This window comes from Acomys russatus, chromosome 26 (assembly GCF_903995435.1).
Source record: "Acomys russatus chromosome 26, mAcoRus1.1, whole genome shotgun sequence".
NCBI lineage: Eukaryota > Metazoa > Chordata > Mammalia > Rodentia > Muridae > Acomys > Acomys russatus.
The window spans coordinates 75,436-94,597 of record NC_067162.1 but is presented as its reverse complement, the minus strand read 5'-3'; the positions used below and the strand labels follow the sequence as shown (position 1 = coordinate 94,597).

Here is a 19,162-nt window from a genome sequence, read left to right as displayed (position 1 = left end):
TGATCAATGGGAACAGGGATGCCTTTCTGAGTGTTTCCCAGATAACTCTTGACAACCTCCCAAGAGAAGGCCTTGGTTTCAGGAACACCAGGTATGTTGGGATGTACCTTTAGTCTAAAGGTAACTATGATTCCATGACTAGACAGCAGGTTTAATTAATGCTTCTACTGGGGGAAAGACTAAGAGAAAACCTGTAGATTCCTGTAGAAATCTAATTATAAATCATACAAGTTTTGTCACCTTTGCTCTGGGTCAGTCAGTCCTCCTGATTAAGAGATTCACAGCAGGAAAAAATGTGTCATTTGGTTGTTCCTGATGCTGAAACCAAAATCATAAAATTAATAAGGTAGTCAAGGGTATCTTAGTTAAGGGGCTATTGCTGCGATGAAACACCATTACCAAAAGCAACTTCGGGAAGAAAGTGTTTATTTAGCTTATACTTTCATATCATTGTTCAATGAAAGCAGGTGGAGTCGAACTCAAGCTGGAGGCAGGAGCTGATGCAGACGCCATGAAAGAGTGCTGCTTACTGGTTTGCTCTTTATGCCTTCCTCATCCTGCTTTCTTACAGAACCCAGGGCCACTAACACAGATGACAGCACCCACAAATGGTTGAGACCTCCCCCATCAATCACTAATTAAGAAAATGCCCTACAGGCTTACCCACAACCCTAACTTACATAGGCACTTTCTCAATTGAAGCTCCCTCCTCTTTATCTTGGGTCAAGTTGACATAAAACTAGCCCACTCAAATCATTTGCCTCAGTAGCAAGGAACTGGGTTATAAGAAGCACCAGCCTCCAGCTAGGGGGCTGCTAGAATGAAAAAAAACAGTCACGTTTAGAAAAAACAAGCTCCACCGGGGGTATTGAATAACAGCAGCTGGTGAGACACAGCCACTCCTGTCCAGTTTATCTGGGCATCTGTCTCTGGGGCCGGTGAATTCATTTACATAATGTAGTGCAATTCAGTGGTTCATAATATGCACGACTATCTAAGGTTTCTTATCTGAAGGAGGGATGGAGATGAACATCTCTCTCTCTCTCCTCTCTCTGTCTCTCTCTCTCTCTGTGTCTCTCTCTCTCTCTCTCTCTCTCTGTCTCTCTCTCTCTCTCTCTCTCTCTCTCTCTCTCTCTCTCTCTCTCTCTCTCTCTCTCTCTCTCTCTCTCTCTCTCTCTCTCTCTCTCCTCCATAGTCACCTATCCCTCAGGCATATAGAGCAAACAAACCATGGTGTTCCATGGAACACAGCTGGTGAGTCACAGTTGTTCTCTGCCCACTTGCCTATTCAAAATCCCATCTCCTGCATCTTACTGAAATCCTTCAAAAACAGGGAGCTCATCACTTCCATGACAGATTGTCCACTGTGAGCCTTCTCTAGATAAGAAACTTTACTTCCTATTAACCTGAAAGCAGCCCCTTTACAAGGACCCTGTCACTCTGAGGCCTGTCCTCTACAGCAGTGAAAACTAAGGACAATCTAACTTTGCATTGAACGCAGCATGCCTCCTAGTGCTTGTCAGTCTAGAACTGTCCTCCCTAAGACTGTACTGCATAACATGTCTCTCTTATCAAGAAGACTTTGCTCCACTTAGGGGAATTTGCTGATAAAAGAAGCTCACTATTTTAAAATGCTTGAAGTAGCCAGGTGTTACCAATTTAAGTTGAATCCAACAAAACCCATGTCTTTTTTTAGTGACAGAGGACTGACCAAAGAAAGATGCCATATACCCAAGCAGAAAATGGCCTGTAACTATTGGCTTCTGCTTCTGCAATTCTTTTCTGACAGCTGTCACTTTCAGTTTTTCAGCCTCAGGAACAGATCTTTCTAGGTTCACTTCCCTGTCAGCCAAAACAACAACTCTACATGTCTTTATTTCAGAAAGACTGATGGTAAAAGAGTTATCTGCTGTTATAAAACATTATTAGACATCTGCAGAGCAAAGCAAAACAAAAACAACAACAAAGACTGGATGACAGTGAGCTTAGAATTCATGTAGACAGCAGTCAGCACCTGCACATCACAGCTTTCTCATCCCATGGTCATCTCAGATATCAGTAATTGATAAGTTCACTCTCTCCACTTGGTCCCAGGCTTCATATTCTTACCATATCAGCACTCTGGGTCATCAGTTTCTGTCTCCTAGCAGTGGTGTAAGTATGTAAGCCTGCTGGGCATCCTAAGATTGAATCTCTGGCATTGCAATGGCTCTTTGTGCTCCTTCAGGAGCTCTATCCACTTTCTGCTAGCCTTTGGGAGCTGAGATTTCCTGCAGGAAATGGCAGAAGGAAATATATTTGTAATCTCCATAATGAGGGGGAAGCCCTGTGAGTCATGTGTCACAGGAACCAAGCATGCAGAAAATTGGAGTTACATAACTTTCAAATGATAAGACTACCATTGTCATCAGGTCTACCTAAGTCTACAGCCCCAACGCAGGGTGGTGCTCTCTGCCCAATCCACGAAGGTGGAGATAGCTGCAGATTTAGACATGGTGTGGTTATGATTAAAAAAGAGTCCTCACTTGTTTATCTTCTCTTTCCTACTCCGAGAACCCAGAGAAGTTCCATTTTCAGAGGAGAACATAGAGACTTTGGGAGGTAAAATCACAGAGTAGTGGGGCCTCAGAGTGAAAGCTGATAATAAGCTCTCATTCTGTATCAGTGTCTCTTCAACTGTTAAAAATATTTCCTAATCATGACTCATGACCTATGTTACACAGTCCCTTTCTTATTTTTCTTCATAGCACTTACAGCAATTGATATTATCCCCCGCCTCTCTCTCTCTCTCTGTGTGTGTGTGTGTGTGTGTGTGTGTGTGTGTGTGTGTGTGTGTGTGTGCACACGCACATGCAACTATGCATGTGTGTGCAGTGTCAAGATGTCAACTTTGGTGTGTCCTCCACCCCAACTTATCTTTTGAGATAGAGTCTCACTAAGGCTGGAGGCTCACCAATTGGCTACAGTGGCTAGCCAATGAGCTTCAGGGATCCACCTGTCTCTACTTTCTAGTACTTATTACAGTACTTATTATGCAATCATGCCTGCTTTTTATAAAAACGTGGGCACTGAGGATTTGAATTCAGACCCTCATGCTTATATGGTATAGGAAAAGGATAATTATGGGTCACACAAAGAAGCCACAAAGCAAAAATAAAATAAGGTGGTGGCTGGGTCTCATCCCATCTGATTAGTGGGTGTTCAACGTTACATTCTGACTCAGTTGTCTAATTGATATGAGAGTCAAATATTAACAATATCTAGAACTTGGGCAAACAAGTACAAGACAGAGGAGATTTTTGGAATATTGAACGTTGGTGGGTGAGCTCCCTTTAATAGAAGAAAATGTATTTCTCGTAATAGGAAGCACATTGCTTATGAAGCCATCTTCCCAGCCCCAAATTTATGGTGTCAGGTATGCATTTTATCTATCAGAGTATCAGCATATGTGTAAGACTGCCAGCCACCTCATTCTTAATCACTCTTGCTGACTATAAAACTGTGACAAGCTGTTTGCCTAAAACATGCACATGTCAGAATGAATCTTGCATGTAGGATCAGGAAATGTAGCCCTAGGCTACATTTATGACTTTGGGTGTAACTCTAACTTTCTATGAGCTTACACTTTCTCTTCTGTAAAATGGTCATTAGCTTAATCCATGCAGGCCATGCTTAGAAGTTAGTGTCCAGTGTACCAACCACTACAAGTAGTTATTGAGTGTGTGTGTCAGGAAAAGCTCATCTCATACACCTTCTAACCCATCTGAGATCTGACATCACATCATTCTGAAATGAAGAAGGATTACAAGTTCAGGTCCCTCCTGCTATGAAAGGTGATAGACTTGTTATCTGTGACTCTCTTTTCCTTGTTAGTAAGCCCATTAGGAGGAAAAAACAGCATCACCATGGCTCACTTAGAAGTTAAAAAGTAAGACACATATAAACAAATTCCATAAACACTGTATGACATCATTCTGTATAGCACTGCCAAAGAGCAGATGGCTTGTGTGGAAACATCTGTACCCTAACAGAGCCCCTGAGGTAAACCAGAATGTGCCATGCATGAGCCAACAACATGTCACCAACTTTTTTCCCCATTTATTTATTAATTTAATCCCTTTACAGCCTGATCCCAGCCCCCTCCCTCCTCTCCTCCTGGTTCCAACCTCAAATGTCCCTCTCTCCATTTCCCCCTCTCCTTTTTCTTAGGGAAGGGGAGGTCCCCAGGGGTATCAGCCCATCTAGGCACCTCAAGTTAGAGCAACATTAAGTGCATCTTCTCCCACTGGGGAGGCAGCCCAGCTAGGGAAAAGGGATCCAGCCACCAACTTTCCTTTTCTTTTTTCCATTTTTTCAACAAATATATCTAACTTTTATTTATTTAAAGTTCTTTTTGTTTTGTTTTGTTTTGTTGTTTGAGACAGGGTTTCTCTGTGTAGCCTTGGTTATCCTGAACTTGCTCTGTAGAAAAAGCCACCCACTTTTCAATCATACAATTGCAACTGAGACCATCATGGACAGTGCCTGGAACCCTAAGACAGCTGAGCAAGGCTCCTCACCAGTGAGCACTCTAGGCTTCTTCAAAGCCTTAAAAATCAGTGTGGCTAGGTATATTAGTAAAGTGGCTGAAAAGAGGAGGAGCCTAACATTAAGACATTCTATGGGCACATATCTAGGTACAGGCTTACACTTTGTAGCTGGCTTTTTAGTTTCAGCTCAGGCCCACTTTGTCCAGAGTCTACTTCCCCTGAGCCCCTGACTTCTGTGGTCATGGCTGTTTTACTCATCAGATGGTTCTCTATCTTCTTAGAAGACTACCTAATGAAAATTCTGTGTGGCTTAAGGTGATCTTTTTAAAAATTTTATGACTTTCTGTCTGCACCTACCAGGAAAGTGGGATAGAGGTGAGAACATCCTATTGAGACTCTAGGTGAGAAAAATATAGGGGATAGGGAAGTAGGTCGATCCAGAGGGTCCTAGAAACCTACAAGAGGAACATTATGATGGGTGGATCTGAGCCCAGGGGTTCTGCTTGATCTAAGGCACCAACCAAGGACAAAACGTGCAGTCATCATCTAACCCCTACCCAGATCTAGCCAAGGGACAGAACATTCTCCACAGTTAAGTGGGAGACTTTCACAGGATCTCTGGTGCCCCATATTTGGCCATGTCCTTTTGTTGGAGAGGCCCAATGGCACTTGGAGGAAGGATAGCGGACTACCAAGAAGAAACTTGATACCCTAGCACCATATTCAGGGGGAGGAGGTCCCCCTCAGTCACAGTCGTAAGGAACGGGGATTGGGGTGAAAGTGGGAAGGAGGGAGGAATAGGAGGATGCATGGGATGGGATAGAAAATGAGATGTAATATGAATTATTTTATTTTTCAATAAAAATGTGTTAAAAAATTTTATGACTTTCTGTAAAAATGCAATAGGGCATGTCAACTTGATAGACTCAAAAGGACAATGTGAGTTAGACAGTATAGTGGTTAGTGCTGTCAACTTAACACAACAGAAAGTTACTGGGAGATGGGCCTTGCAGGATGCCTGTTTGGGATTATCTTCTTTTGAGGTAAGAGACTCACCCACTGTTGGTAATTCTCCTGGGTAGGAGAACCTGAACTCTGTGACAGTGAGGAAATCAATTTGAACCCTCCATGAATCCATTGCTCCTTTGAAATTGGATATTGAGGAGCACAAGTCCTACCTTGTTTCTGCCCTTCAGGAAGCCATGGACTCCTCTGCTGAACTCTTTTACATGACACTTGTGTCTGACTGAGACTCAAAAGTGGTAGCCATGCAACTTTATCTGTCCAAATACCAGTGTTCCTTTTGACTGCAAGGAGCTGGAAATACAGCCCAGATGTGTGCCCACAAAGAGAGTATGTGGGTTTGGTGAGCACAGAATGTCTCTGCTACTTTAAATAATACATGCACTAAGTCTTCTACAGCTGTTTGCCAGATTTAAGTCCATCTGCTCACCACTTCAAAGCTAGTATTCAGGAGACAAGAGTGGATGGGAAGGAAGTCAGGTTGGTCAAGGGTTGGCACTGGAAAAATCAAGGAAGACACCATCCTCAAAGTTCCATCTCGGAGAACTCTGGTATACAGAAGGGCTTTGGTAGACAGGAAGAGATACAGCATTCAGCCAGGGAATGTGTCTGTGTCCCTTCACAGTGACCTCCTGTAAGTAGTTACAAATATATTACTTCCTGCAATTTATTTTTGGGGCTGTTGTTATTCAGGTTTTTATATTTTCGTGAATTTTTTACATGAGTACAATATATGTATCATTTCTACACCTTCTTCTCTTTCAACTCCTCCCTTTCCCCTGTCCTCACTTTCAGATTCATGACCTCTTCTTCATAATTATAATAGTTTAGTGTCTGTGTGTAGTGTATGTTGCACAAACAACCTTCTGAGTCCACATTTGTTTTAATGTTGCTCATATATACATGTATTTATAGATGAGCACTTGGATTGATTATGTCATCATTATGCAAATGATTTCACGGGTTTTGTCATTATGATGAGATCTCATGGGTGCATTCTTGCTGCAATTTAAACACCATAACAATTCACATCCTTTGTATACATTGATGCACAGAGTTAAAAAATAAGAAAGATATTCTGATATTATCTGAAGGCACCAGATACTCTCATATGTGAGTTTAAGGAAAGTATATTTAGCAGTTAACATCTTAATCACTTAAGTGTACTTTAATTTTTTTCCCTTGAGACCCTGTCTCACTATGTAGCACAGGCTGACCTCAAGCTTGAAATCCTCTCCTCATACTCAGTGTACCATCAAGCCCAATCTTTGGTGTGGCTTTTCCTTAGGATTGAGAATGCCTGGAAGAAGAAGCCAAAGTAAACCTGCCAAGGACAACTGCCAGAGGAATGTCACTATTCCATAGCCACAGAACCATTGAGCTGGATGCTTAAAGCTAGAATATACCTCACGTACCACTTGACTTGACATGATAGTGACATGGTGACTACAAAAACTCAGAGGAAATGCCCCTAGATTCAGTTATTGCTGTTTTGTTCACTGATCATATGTTCACCTTGAACACATGGCTGAACCATTCAGAGATAAAGCCTTCATCACAAGGACAGGACTGAGAGGCACCCAGACAAGTGGTGCTGGAGATAGGATTTAAATGGGAGCACCTGTCAAACCATCTGCTAGTGACCTGCTGATTTTCCAAAGATGCTTTGTGAAGCCCAGACTCTTGGTTTCCTGTTTAAACGGGGCTCGTTTAAGGTCAGAATTATCAGGTCCTGGTTCCCGATCATCCTCATCATTTCACTGCTTCTTCACCAGTATAAACAGAAGTCCCATCAGCCAGAGCCAGGGCATGCACTTCCACTGAACCCTTAGGTATGTTCAGGCATCATTTCATGCATTTCAAAGGCCAATCTCGACCATTGTCCTTAGGGATAGGAAGACAGAACAGAAGTGCAAACTGCTTAAAGGGGCATTTTCTCTGGAGTTAAATTCTGCCTATGCCTCAGCAGGTTGCCCAAAGAAGCAATTTAGCAAATGCTTTATCTCAGGAGAAATCTATCTTTTGTTTCTGTTACTCACTTGTTGGGGAGCTCTGTTTTCTCCTGTGAGAACACTGTACAGTAGCTTTCAGATGTGTTAATGAAAACACTCCGTCCAGCCCATCATCTCACTGGGCACATTGTCTAGTCTCTGGGTGAAGAGGACACTGTATTTAAGCCACTCGTGTCTTCCTCTTGAGACAACGTCAGCCATACAGTCAGCAATAAGCCAGCCAACACTAGAATTTGAAAAGGTAAGTAATGCAATCATAATTGCTTTGTTTAAGTCTATAGACCACTTTAAACTTTACAAACTGTTCCTACATGCATTATCTCATTTGGGAAAATTTCAGAGAATTTGCTAACTGGAGGAAGGTATACAGAAGCAGTGAAATTTATCTTTGAATCCACCACTCACAGAAAAATCTTTGTTAACGTTGTAATGTTTCCCTCATCTGATTCTGTGGTAGATTTTATTTGTTTGTTTTTGCTGTGTTGGGACCTTATTATATGTACCTTTTTTTAAATAGCCTGCTTTGTTCAAGTCACATTATGTTTTCTGTCACTTTTTTGTTTTGAGGCTTACATCCATTCTTGGGAAGAAGTAATTGTGTAGTGTAAAGTATTTTTGGCTAGAGGTCTGAAGGGAGAGCCTGGGTTTTAATAAGAGATGTGTGTGGAAGGATTTCAAAAAGTGAGGCAGTGAACCTGGAAACATTAACTTGGCACCCAACATTCAACACTGAGCAGGAGCTCTAGCCCTGTCAGCATAGGTCCATCCCATGAGGATGATGGTAAAGGTAATACTAACACTAAATTGGCATCTGGGTATCCTGGAATCTCACAGACAGGTATCTCAGCATTACCTGTGTGGGATTCAGATGAATCACATACCACTGATACCACAAAATTCATAAAAGAGAACATACATGCTCCAGGACTTCTAGTCAGCCCTCCCTGCTAGGAAAGCTACACCTTGCTAGTTACAGGGGTAATTTCCTTGATGCCACTCCCTTTCTTATGAAGCAGTCAATGATACCAATAGAGGCTTGTATAGCTTACAATGTGCTCAGGATGTCCTGGGTTTAGGGGTTTTAATTTGAGTGGGATACAGCTCTTGCCGTTAGAGTTTGTTCTGTGGGTGGTTTAAAAACTGTCTGCACTGCATCAAATTCTTCACCTGAGACCAAATCTTCCCTTGACAGTATATGTACACATGGGCCCTGGTATGACCTGCCTATAGGACATCAGGTATTTGAAGCTGCTTTCTCACCTGTCATGTGAGGTTTACAAGGGCTTCTCCAGAGTGCCTGGAAGAGGATGAGCACCTATGCAGAGCCTGCTGTACATCTGCTTGCTCTCTAAATCTTGTTCAGCCATCACAGACCATTGCATGCAAATAGTGAAAATAACAGCGTTAACATTATAGACTTATTATTTTCCACGAATATAATTAGAAGAAACAAAGGATAATTTGAAAGCAGGCCATCACAGTGATGGTGTTCATATTGTTCCCAGCAAATCATTTGTGCATGCAACCTGTAGCTATTGAGCATTTTGTTATGCACTAGGTATAAAGCAGGAGACCATCTTGTAAGGCCTTTAAATAGTTTTATTTAGTGGAGTTTGGGAGCAACTCTTCAAGTCTAGAGGAGGAATGGAACAGCTTTCCTAGAAGGGCCTACAATGGTCTCACATAAAGGAAACAGTTAGGTTGAATTTGAAAGTTAAATAGATTACGGGAAAGACTAATGAGACAAGGTTTGACTAAGAGGGAAAAATGTAATGCCCAAGGAAGTCCTAGGAAGCCAGAGGGAAAATCAAGTCTGAGGAATCTTCATGGGGAGCCTGCAGAAGATTTAGGTGATATACAGGGAAACTGTGTTTGGTTGTCACAAGAGACCTCCAGGTCTGTTCTTGCATATCAGAAAGGGTCATGTGGTGCATAGAATCATTGATGGAGTAAAAATTCCATTCTACCTCTTGGACCTATGTTAGATGGCTGAAGTGTCTCAGATCACTAGATATCAGTTGATTTCCCAGTGAGCATTTGGAAATATGTGGCTGCATCTGGGTTGTAAAAGTCCATCTGGTAAACCTATGAGCATTTACCAAACATGTATTCAGGAGCTGAACTGTCCCTAGATTTGTCAGGGACCATAGTGAAAACATGCCTCCCAACACATGCTAATATTGCTCACAACTAATACCTCAGTGGTCTACAAGAAGCATTTGTTAGAAAAACTGCTGAGCATGGCTGGGTTTGCTCACAGGACATGGACAACTGAGGAAAGTCTACCTGCCATAGGCATCTTTTCTTTCCCATCAGGCTAGCTGGCTATGGTGGAGAATTACACATTCCTCTTGGAGTCTAGCCTCAGAATAAGAGGGTATTGCTTTTCCTAATTTCTAGCAACAAAAGCCTATTCCAATTCCAACCTAGGTTTCAAGGATAGAGAAAGAGACTCACAACTTTAGTAAGTACCACTGTGCAAAGTGAGGCCATTTCAGAGGGGGGAGTGAGGAGAAGAGTAAAGCTATTTGTGTGTGCATGCTACTGCTACTCTCTTGAGAAATAACACAATAGCATAATGTATCAAGACAATGGTCTCCAGTGATGAAGGGCTATACTGAGAGAAACAGGTTAATATGTACTCTTGTGAATTATGCTATCAGTTTTGAAATGTAAAAGAATACACATTTTGGTGAAACCAGTCTATTCTGTTCAGACAGGTTAGTAAATCCAACAATGTAAACTGTAATCTCTATTCAAATGTGATACATGAGGTTGATGTGACAGGACAAAGAAATTACATCCAGTGGTGTGACCCTTGGGTAATTACTATTTTTTAAGTTTTAATTTATTGAAATACAAACTGCATGTACTAAGTGTTGTCTGCTCAAAGCTATAACTTGCACAGCATCTAGAAATTTTGCACTGAGGTAAAAAAACAAACAAACCAACACATATCACATTGATAGTGTAGGTCATTCCAAATACCCCAAAAGTTCATTGTCTTTTTCAAAGCCAATGACTATAACCACCCACACATATACTAATCTCTCTTTTTTTTTAAGTAAACTTTTATTTTTATTATTATTATTATTATTATTATTATTATTATTATTATTATTATTATTATTATTATTATTATTATTGAGATTTCAGCTGTTTATCTGTTAAGCAGAGAACCTCATTTGTATAGTAGTGGTCCTATGGAGTTTACCAGCATATACTATAGTATGTTGGGCACCTGGAGCCATGTAAGCTTGTTTTATTTAATTAATTTATTCAGATTACATCTCAGTTGTTATCCCTTCACTTGTATCCTCCCATTCCTCCTTCTTCTCTCTTTCACTCTATTCTCCTCTCCTAGGTCTGTAAGAGAAGGAGACCTCCTCCTCCCACCATATGGGCACAGCCTATCAAGTCTCATCTTGGTAGCCTGCTTATTCTTTCTCTGAGTGCCACCAAGCCTCCCCACCATGGGGAAGTGGTCAAGTATGGAGCACCAGAGTTCATGTCAGAGTCAGTCCCTGCTGTCCACACAAGTGTGGAGAATGTCTTGTCCATTGGAAAGATCTGAGTAGGGCTTCAATGTTTACTGCATGTACTGTCTTGGTTGGTGCAGTAGTTTGAGCAGACCCTCCTGGGTCCAGATCTGCCCATCATGATGTTCTTGTGGGTTTCTAGGACCCTCTGGATCCATCTATTTCCCCATTCTCCCATACGTTTCTCATCTAGAGTCCCAGTAGGAAGTCCCTGCATCTATCCCAATTTCCTGGTAAGTGAAGACTTTCAGGGGACATCCCTTTTGGGCTAGTGTCCAATTATGAGTGAGTACATACCATGTGAGCCTTTCTGGATCTAGGTTAACTCACTCAGTATGATTCTTTCTAGTTCATTCCATTTGTTTGCTAATTTCAGGATTTCCTTGTTTTTAATAGCTGAGTAGTATTCCATAGTGTAAATGGAACACAGTTTCTTTACCCATTCTTCGACTGAGGGACATTTAGGTTGTTTCCAGGTTCTGGCTATTATGAATAAGACTACTATGAACATGGTTGAGCATATGACCTTTTGGTGTGGTGGAGTATCTCCTGGGTATATTCTAAGAAGTGGAATAGCTGGGTCTTTAGGTAGCCCTATTCCCAGTTTTCTGAAAGTACCAGATTGAATTCCAAACTGGTTGTACAAGTTTGACCTCCCATCAGCAATGAAGGCGTGTTCCCCTTTCTCCATATCCCTGCCAGTATATACTGTCACTTGCGTTTTTTTTTTTTTTTTTTTTTTTTATCTTAACTGTTCTGATGGGTATAAGATGGAATGAGGATAGACTTTCAGAAAGTTAGAGAAGCTGAAAGATAAAGAAGTTATCCTTAAAAATAATAAAAAGAGTTTTGTGTCATTAATGAATTTACTTCGTTCTTTTCTCCTATACCTGATCCAAAGATTGAAGTATGTAGCTCCAGGAAGACAAAAGCCAAGCCCTCCCATTTTGGATTTCCTCATTCTACAAAGATCTTCTTTGTGTTAATTGAAACCAAACTGTTTGACTGACTTACCTAGGAAAACTCTCTGTTTTGTTTGTGAGGGCTCTGCATTTGTCAAGGAGCATCACTGTCTCTCTTGGCCACAAGGGGGCTCACCTCTTATCCTGAGAAGGTGATCACATTTTGAAGTTAGAGTACAATCTTGAGGAAATAAAATCGGAGCCCTTTCCTTTGAACCACCAACACAGGAAGGACAGACAGTAGCAGGCATCTGAGTCCCCTGGAGCCTTGCCACCTGCCCTCAAGAGGTTTTCTTCCTTTACAGCTCCAGAAGCAGCTGTCAGAGCTAGATGAGGATGACTTGTGTTACGAGTTCCGGCGAGAGCGCTTCACTGTACACCGAACCCACCTCTACTTCCTGCACTATGAGTTCGAGCCTTCTCATGACAACACGGATGTTACCTTGGTTGCTCAGCTCTCCATGGACAGGTACGGCCAATGACCTTGTCCACCACACAGTTCCCATAAGTGATGCTCTTTGCCCCATGGAACAGCAGAAGATAAAAGATGGTCTCCTAGGACTAGATAACTGAAGTACAGTTGGGAGTTATCTTAGTCCCATCCTCACAGCTGCACAACGGGGATATCCTCTTTTAGTTCCTGGTGTTGCTTAAGGGTAGCAAGGAGGATTGGCTTATTAGGAGTAAAGCCCTACAGAAGAGCCTGCACACTGGGACCTCAGAGGTTGCCTTAGTTACTGTTGTATTGCTCTGAAGATACACTTTGAACAAGGCAACTCTTTCAAAAGAAAGCATTTAATTAGGGCATGACTTACAGTTTAAAGGATTACTCTATGGTCACCATAGTTGGAAGCATGATAGCTGGGATGTAGGCATGAACTAAGACCTTACATCTGGATCTGCAGGCAGGGAACGGTAAAGAGAGATACTGGGCTTATCATGGGCTTCTGAAACCTCAAAGCCCACCACCAGCAACAATTTCCTTCCCAAAATTGTACCTACTCCAACAAGGCCACACCTATTCTCAAATAGTGCCATTCCCTGGTGGCTGCGCACTCAAATATATGAGCCTATGGATGCCAGTCTCATTCATTCTACTTCAGTGAATCCAGAAAAACAAGAGCCAGACTTTTTTCCTCACTCATGCCCTGATATAAGAGACCTTCAAGGGGCATTTTCCAGTGATGCTGCTATTAAGGTGGTCTTGTCCCAGTTACTATCTTGTAGGCTGGTTCTCAGTTTTCACAATGGAATGAATTTGATCACAATGGGTTGCTTTTGAAACAAATTCATACCCAGGCTCCATAGCAAACCAGTTAAGACAGAATTTTTGTCTAGACAATGTTTTAAGTTTGCAGTATGTGATCCAGGATCAAGAATATAACAATTAAGTAAAATTATAACTGCAACAAGAACTTTGAAGGGACTAGGATAGATAATGTCAGTGAGGCTGGGAATCTTCCTTAGATAATATCATTGGAAGAAGTCTTAATGAAAAAGGAACACTATCTGTAGAGACCTAAAAGCAATCTATAATGCCTTCTTCTGGCATGTAGACATACATGTAGACAAAGCACTGTATACATAATAAATAAATAAATCTTAATAAATTGAAAACAGGGCACACCAGTTTCTAAAAGTTTTCTAGTCAGATGGTCTAGCGAGTCCAAAGGGTCTATAGTGGGAAGGGTGATTTATATATTCAAGAACCTGACAGGAAAAAGGTGTAACCACACAATTTTAGTTGTATGCAGTTCCTACAAAGGCCAGAATAGTGTGTTGGATCCGATGGAACTAAGTTGCGATAATTGTGAGCTACCTGATGTGGGCACTGGGAACCAAATTCACGTCTTTACATTGTATATACTCGTAATTGCTGAGCCACATTGCTCTCCAGCTCTGATTTTTAATTTTTCAAATCTCACTGACTTCAAGAAGTGAGTGGATTTGAATCCCTGAAGTCACTGCTCCAGAGATAAGCAGCTTTTCTCTACCTAGCCATTATAGCTGACTCTCATACTAGCTGACCATGTTCTTCTTTAAGTTACATGTGCCTCACAGTGGTTGCCCTGACCCAGTGTCCTTTGTGCCATGCTGCCTCATTTCAAAAAGACATTAAATTGAGTGTCTGTTGAGCTCCCTGACATGCCCTGTCTGGGCTGTGTCTTGGGTTTGCTCTAAGGATGAAATGAGCCATGGTACTAAAAGAAGTATCAGATGTGCAATTGGTGTTCTGTAAATAACACTGTTACTGGTCATGAGTGAATGAAGAGTGTGCAAAACCTGAAGGAACAAGAAGCTAGATATGGAGAGACTCACAGAGCACCATCCAGGAAGTCCACAATGGGTGGAAGTTTGCATCCCATGGTTGTTTAGGAATGATTCTTATTGAATATAACTAATGGAAGTGGGTTCCTTTCTCTTAAAATAAGGTGGAGGGAACTATTGAGGAAGACATGTTGAGACACTGACTTAGACACACATACAAGTGGTATAGCTATGCACAAGACCTGGTCCTTGCAGGCAGACACTGTGTGTCATCAGTGGCTCTTGACCTTCTTGAGTTTGTTTTTTCGGACAAGTCATCTTACCTCTCTAAACCCCAGTGTCCTTATCTGCAATAAATAGGGTTAAAATTCTGGCTAGAGTTGAGTGAGAGAATCTTTGGAAGCTCTTGTAAAATATTTGCCATTAAGGACCCTTTGTCTAGACCTAAATACCCCAGTGAAAACTTCTGGGTATGTGTTTGTTTTTCTGTTGATATGAAAAAATACTCTGATCAAAAATAAGTTGGAAAAGGAAAAGACTTATTTTCGAGATCATACTTCATCAAATAGGAGAGTTGGGAAAGGAACTTAAAAACAGAAATTACAAATAAATACTGCTTGTTCCTCACTGTCTCACTGACAGGCTCACACTTTGATAGCTTTCTTGTATAGCCTAGGAAAAGCTGTCTAGAGATGATGCCACTTGCAGTGCGCTAAGCCATCCCACATCAGTTGTCAACCAAGAGACCTCAGAGACATGTATAGACCTATTTGGTCTGGACAATTCCTCAGTTGAAAATCCCTTAGATGATTCTACACTGTGTCAAGTTGGCTGAAGCTTAACTAGCTGTACCACTGCCTAGATAGGTGGATTTGTGTCAGGTACTTGGCCTTTTTCAGCCTCAGTACGTGAAATAGTGATGATACTGTCAAGTCAGCTTCATTGATTGTAGTTTGGATACTATACCATAAGAGAATGTAAAGTGCTGAAAAAGTAATGATATAAGCAAATATTAGTTAGCCTTGTGTGTGCATGTGTTTTCAAGCCAAGCTCCTGAACCCACTGCCAACAGGAGAATCACATTGGCCTGGGCCACCATGACCAGGCAGCTCCTTCCCTCCTGGCCCTTTATATAAAGCTCCAGCCCCACTTGCATTAGCAGCGAACACTGACCATGAGCCTATCCCTTCAAATTTCATACATACGAAGCTTAGAAGATATGGGGTAGCCTCTAGGGCACAGTGACAAGTATTGCCACCCAGGCAACACCCCAGAAGACATAAGAACTTGCAAAATTCCACGAGAGAAGCATGTAGCAAGAAACAATAAAAATTATAACACAGCACCAAAGACAATGCAGAAATTACTCCAACCATTTCCTCTACGTCCTATGCATCCAGTTAGGACAGAGCTTACTGAATGGTGCCTCCTGGATTGATTTTTAATTTAAGAAATAATTCAGTGTGCTTATAAATCTTTATATCAGAGGTAGATCCTGTGTAAATGGAATAGCGAATTAGGGGAGGTAACTACTGGCTTGGTAACTCTACCTCCAGAATTCCAATCAGAAAGTGTGTCACCAGCCACCAATGTGGAACCAACAGCTTTTTCTGCCCCATGAGGTCCTGGCAGAAGATAGGAATGGAGGGGGGGTTACTGAACAAAAATGTAGTTTAGTTTACTTTCTATTGCTGCAGAAGGCATCATTGTGACCCAAAGCCACTGAGAGAAAAAAAAAGAGGTTGTTTGACTTATATTTTCCCACCACAATCCATCATTCAAGAAAGTCAGGGAAGAACCTGAAGCAGAGACCATGGAGGAACACTGTCTGCTGGCTGGTTACACATGGCTTACTCAACTATTTTTTTTTATACAACCCAAGACCACGTGCCCTGGAGTAGCACCACCCACATGGACTAAGCCCTCCCATACCAATCATTAATCAAGAAAATGCCCCTACCAACTTGCCTACAGGCCACTCTGATGGAGACAGTTCCAAAATTGGCCATTCTTTCTTCCCAGATGACTAGTTTTGTCAAATTGACAAAAAACAAACCATCACAATAACACATCTGGTCAGTGACAGACACTTGTTTTCTAATGTCCCTTTGACAACGATGTAATTATTGTTGTAGGCCTCATGGGACTGGTGGGTCTTCCTGCCTGCTTTAGGGAAGAAAAAGAACTAGAAATGTAGAACTGCCCCGAGCCAGACCCCCAGAGACACTGTGAGGACTTGAATGTGCTTTGGTAAAGTACCCAGCTTGGCCTCGAGATACTTCGTTTAAAAGTACCAAGCCCAGTCTGGACAGTGAGAGGTTATTTCTTCTCCCTGTGACAAGCTCGTTAATCTGTGAGACATATCACACCATTAGATTCTCTGATGACTTCTTCTTATATTTAGAAGATTGAGGCCCCTGTTAGGCATCTACCCAACTCCATGATATCTTTCCTCCTCTGTCACTCACTTACCCACAACATTCATATTTGTCTGCAATCTTGCTTGGCTATGCTAAGCTGATTTTACACAAAGCTGTTGCTCTCTTGGGAAACCTATTCCCTGAGATATTCAAAAAGTTGCTCTCTCTCTCTCTCTCTCTCTCTCTCTCTCTCTCTCTCTCTATCTCTCTCTTCTTCTTCCCTCGTTCCCTTTCCCTCCCTCCCTCTTTCCTTCCTTCTTCCTTTTTTAAAAAACATTTGGAAACAGAGACTTACTCTGTAGCCTTGGCTGGCCTTGAAGTTGTTAAGTACACCAGGCTGGCCTTGAACTCCAAAAATATTCCTGTCTCTGCCTCCAGAGTGCTAGGATTATACCATCAAACCTAGTACACTATGGCTAGTACAGCAAAATAGAATATTCAGAAGAACTTGTAAGTAGCAGAAACTCATTTCCCATGGTTCTAGGGGGTGTGAAGTCCAAGACTGAAGTGTTTGCAAATTCAGGAACTTGTCAGAGCTGCTTCTTGGTTCTAAATGATTTTTTTTCTCACTTAGTCCTTACATGGTAGAAAGAGCAAGAGAACTTTCTAGGGTCTTTTCAAAGTGTAGCAGATGCTTCACAGAGATATTTTAATACATATCTGGACATATAAGAAATAGAGATATACAGAAGGAATGATATGTGTATGGGTGTGGGCTTTTTCAAAGAAATTTTATAGAAATTAAGTTATTAAATTTTACCCAAATATGGGTACAGGCTACTCAAGGGAGAGTTGTGTGGATTATTACACAACCATTTCCCAAAGACCCCTCCATCTAAGGTCATCATTGTGGGAGTTAGTATTTTGAAGAAGCAGCACAGCTCCAGGTCATGCATTTCACCACCTCAGAAAGGCCATTCTGGCCCTCTCTAAGTCCCTCTTCCTTGAATATTATGTTCCTGTTCCTTGCATCCTTAGTACATGGCTCCATCTGAACTCCTCTCAATTTGTTTTGCTTATTGTCCCCTCTGCTATGGGTGCATACACCCCAGAAATGGTGGAGTACTGACTGTCTAGCATTCTGGTACCATTGGCAATAACAGACATTTGTTGTATAAAGCTTGTTTGAGAGGCAGAACTGAAGAAATTGCAACTTCAGGGACTGCAGACCTACCACACATCCAACTTTCTACCATACACTTCCTGTAACTATCTCAGCAAACCCAACCACATGTTTTACTACTCAATAAACTGTTTCAAATCTTAGTATCTTAGGCTGACTACCATAATGAGCTCACTATTCTATGAGCAGTTTGGACTGGGTGTCTGGGGTTCCCTTCAGATGCCTGCTATTAGCGAAAGTGGTCTTCTAAGATTAGGTGGCATGTGCTTATTATCAAGCTAGGTGGTACAGATTTATCCACAAGGTTGAGGGGGTGTCATGGGGTTCCAAGAGTGTTGAGGGTCAAATCCAAGTGCCTGAATAGTTTTTAATCCTTCTAACATCACCTTTGCTAATGTCTCATGAAGTCACATGACCAGGCCTGATTCATGTAAGAGAGTATCAAACATGAAGTGTTGATAGAGAAAGTTAGGTAGCATTTGTAATTAGCCAAAGGAATTGTCATTCCCAATGAATATGTATGTACACTGACATCAAAATACCATCACCTGCTATGTTATGCTATGCTATGCTATGCTATGCTATAGTTCACACTACACTGCATAGCTCAGATCAAATCTCATACTATGACAATATTTAGGTCCTGAGCCCTTTGTTCACTCTCTAAAGCAGAAAGCAGTAGTGGGATCCGTGGTGAATTGGGGAAAACTTAGAACAGAAGGCAAAATTTTTTAGAGTTTCTAGAGCTACATTCTTGGTTGGCTAATCCTATATTTGGCAAACACTCCCCCTCTAAAACGTCACTCTTTCACCATAAAAATGATGCAGTCACATTTGAAAACACACACACACACACACACACACACACACACACACGCGCGCGCGCGTGCGCATACACACGCACACTCAACTTCAATACTTTCCCCAAACTGACATCTTTGTAGGTTTTTAATTGACCTTTGCCTCTTGAAATGTCTTGTGTTGGCCCAGAACCTAGCTGTTGTATCTGTCCCATCTTTCCAGCTCAGGGACCAAAATAGATACACAGAGATTTGCATCACTTGAAACTGTATAAGGATGGATACTCATTAAGGACCAGGTGTGGAGAAACAGCCATGAGAGAGCTATGGACCTTTGTGGCAGAACCAAAGAGGGGTCAAGGAAGGGGAAGGAGTAGAGAATACTTGACAGCATGCAAAGCACACATTTGTTGCTATTTGAATGTAAGATGTCTCCCATGGGCTCATATGGTTAATGGCCCGGCTATTGGTGCCATTTTGGAAGCT

General features: G+C 41.7%; 1 protein-coding gene across 4 annotated transcripts in view; it reads left to right on the top strand.

Moving 5' to 3' along the window:
• The window catches only part of Large1 (LARGE xylosyl- and glucuronyltransferase 1), a 497,928-nt gene that overhangs the window by 456,531 nt on the left and 22,235 nt on the right, over positions 1–19,162 (top strand). For all 4 annotated transcript variants that reach the window (XM_051168561.1, XM_051168560.1, XM_051168562.1 and 1 more), the window contains one exon: positions 12,371–12,534. In XM_051168561.1, the coding sequence (XP_051024518.1) occupies positions 12,371–12,534 (164 nt within the window). The remainder of the gene's footprint in view (positions 1–12,370; positions 12,535–19,162) is intronic.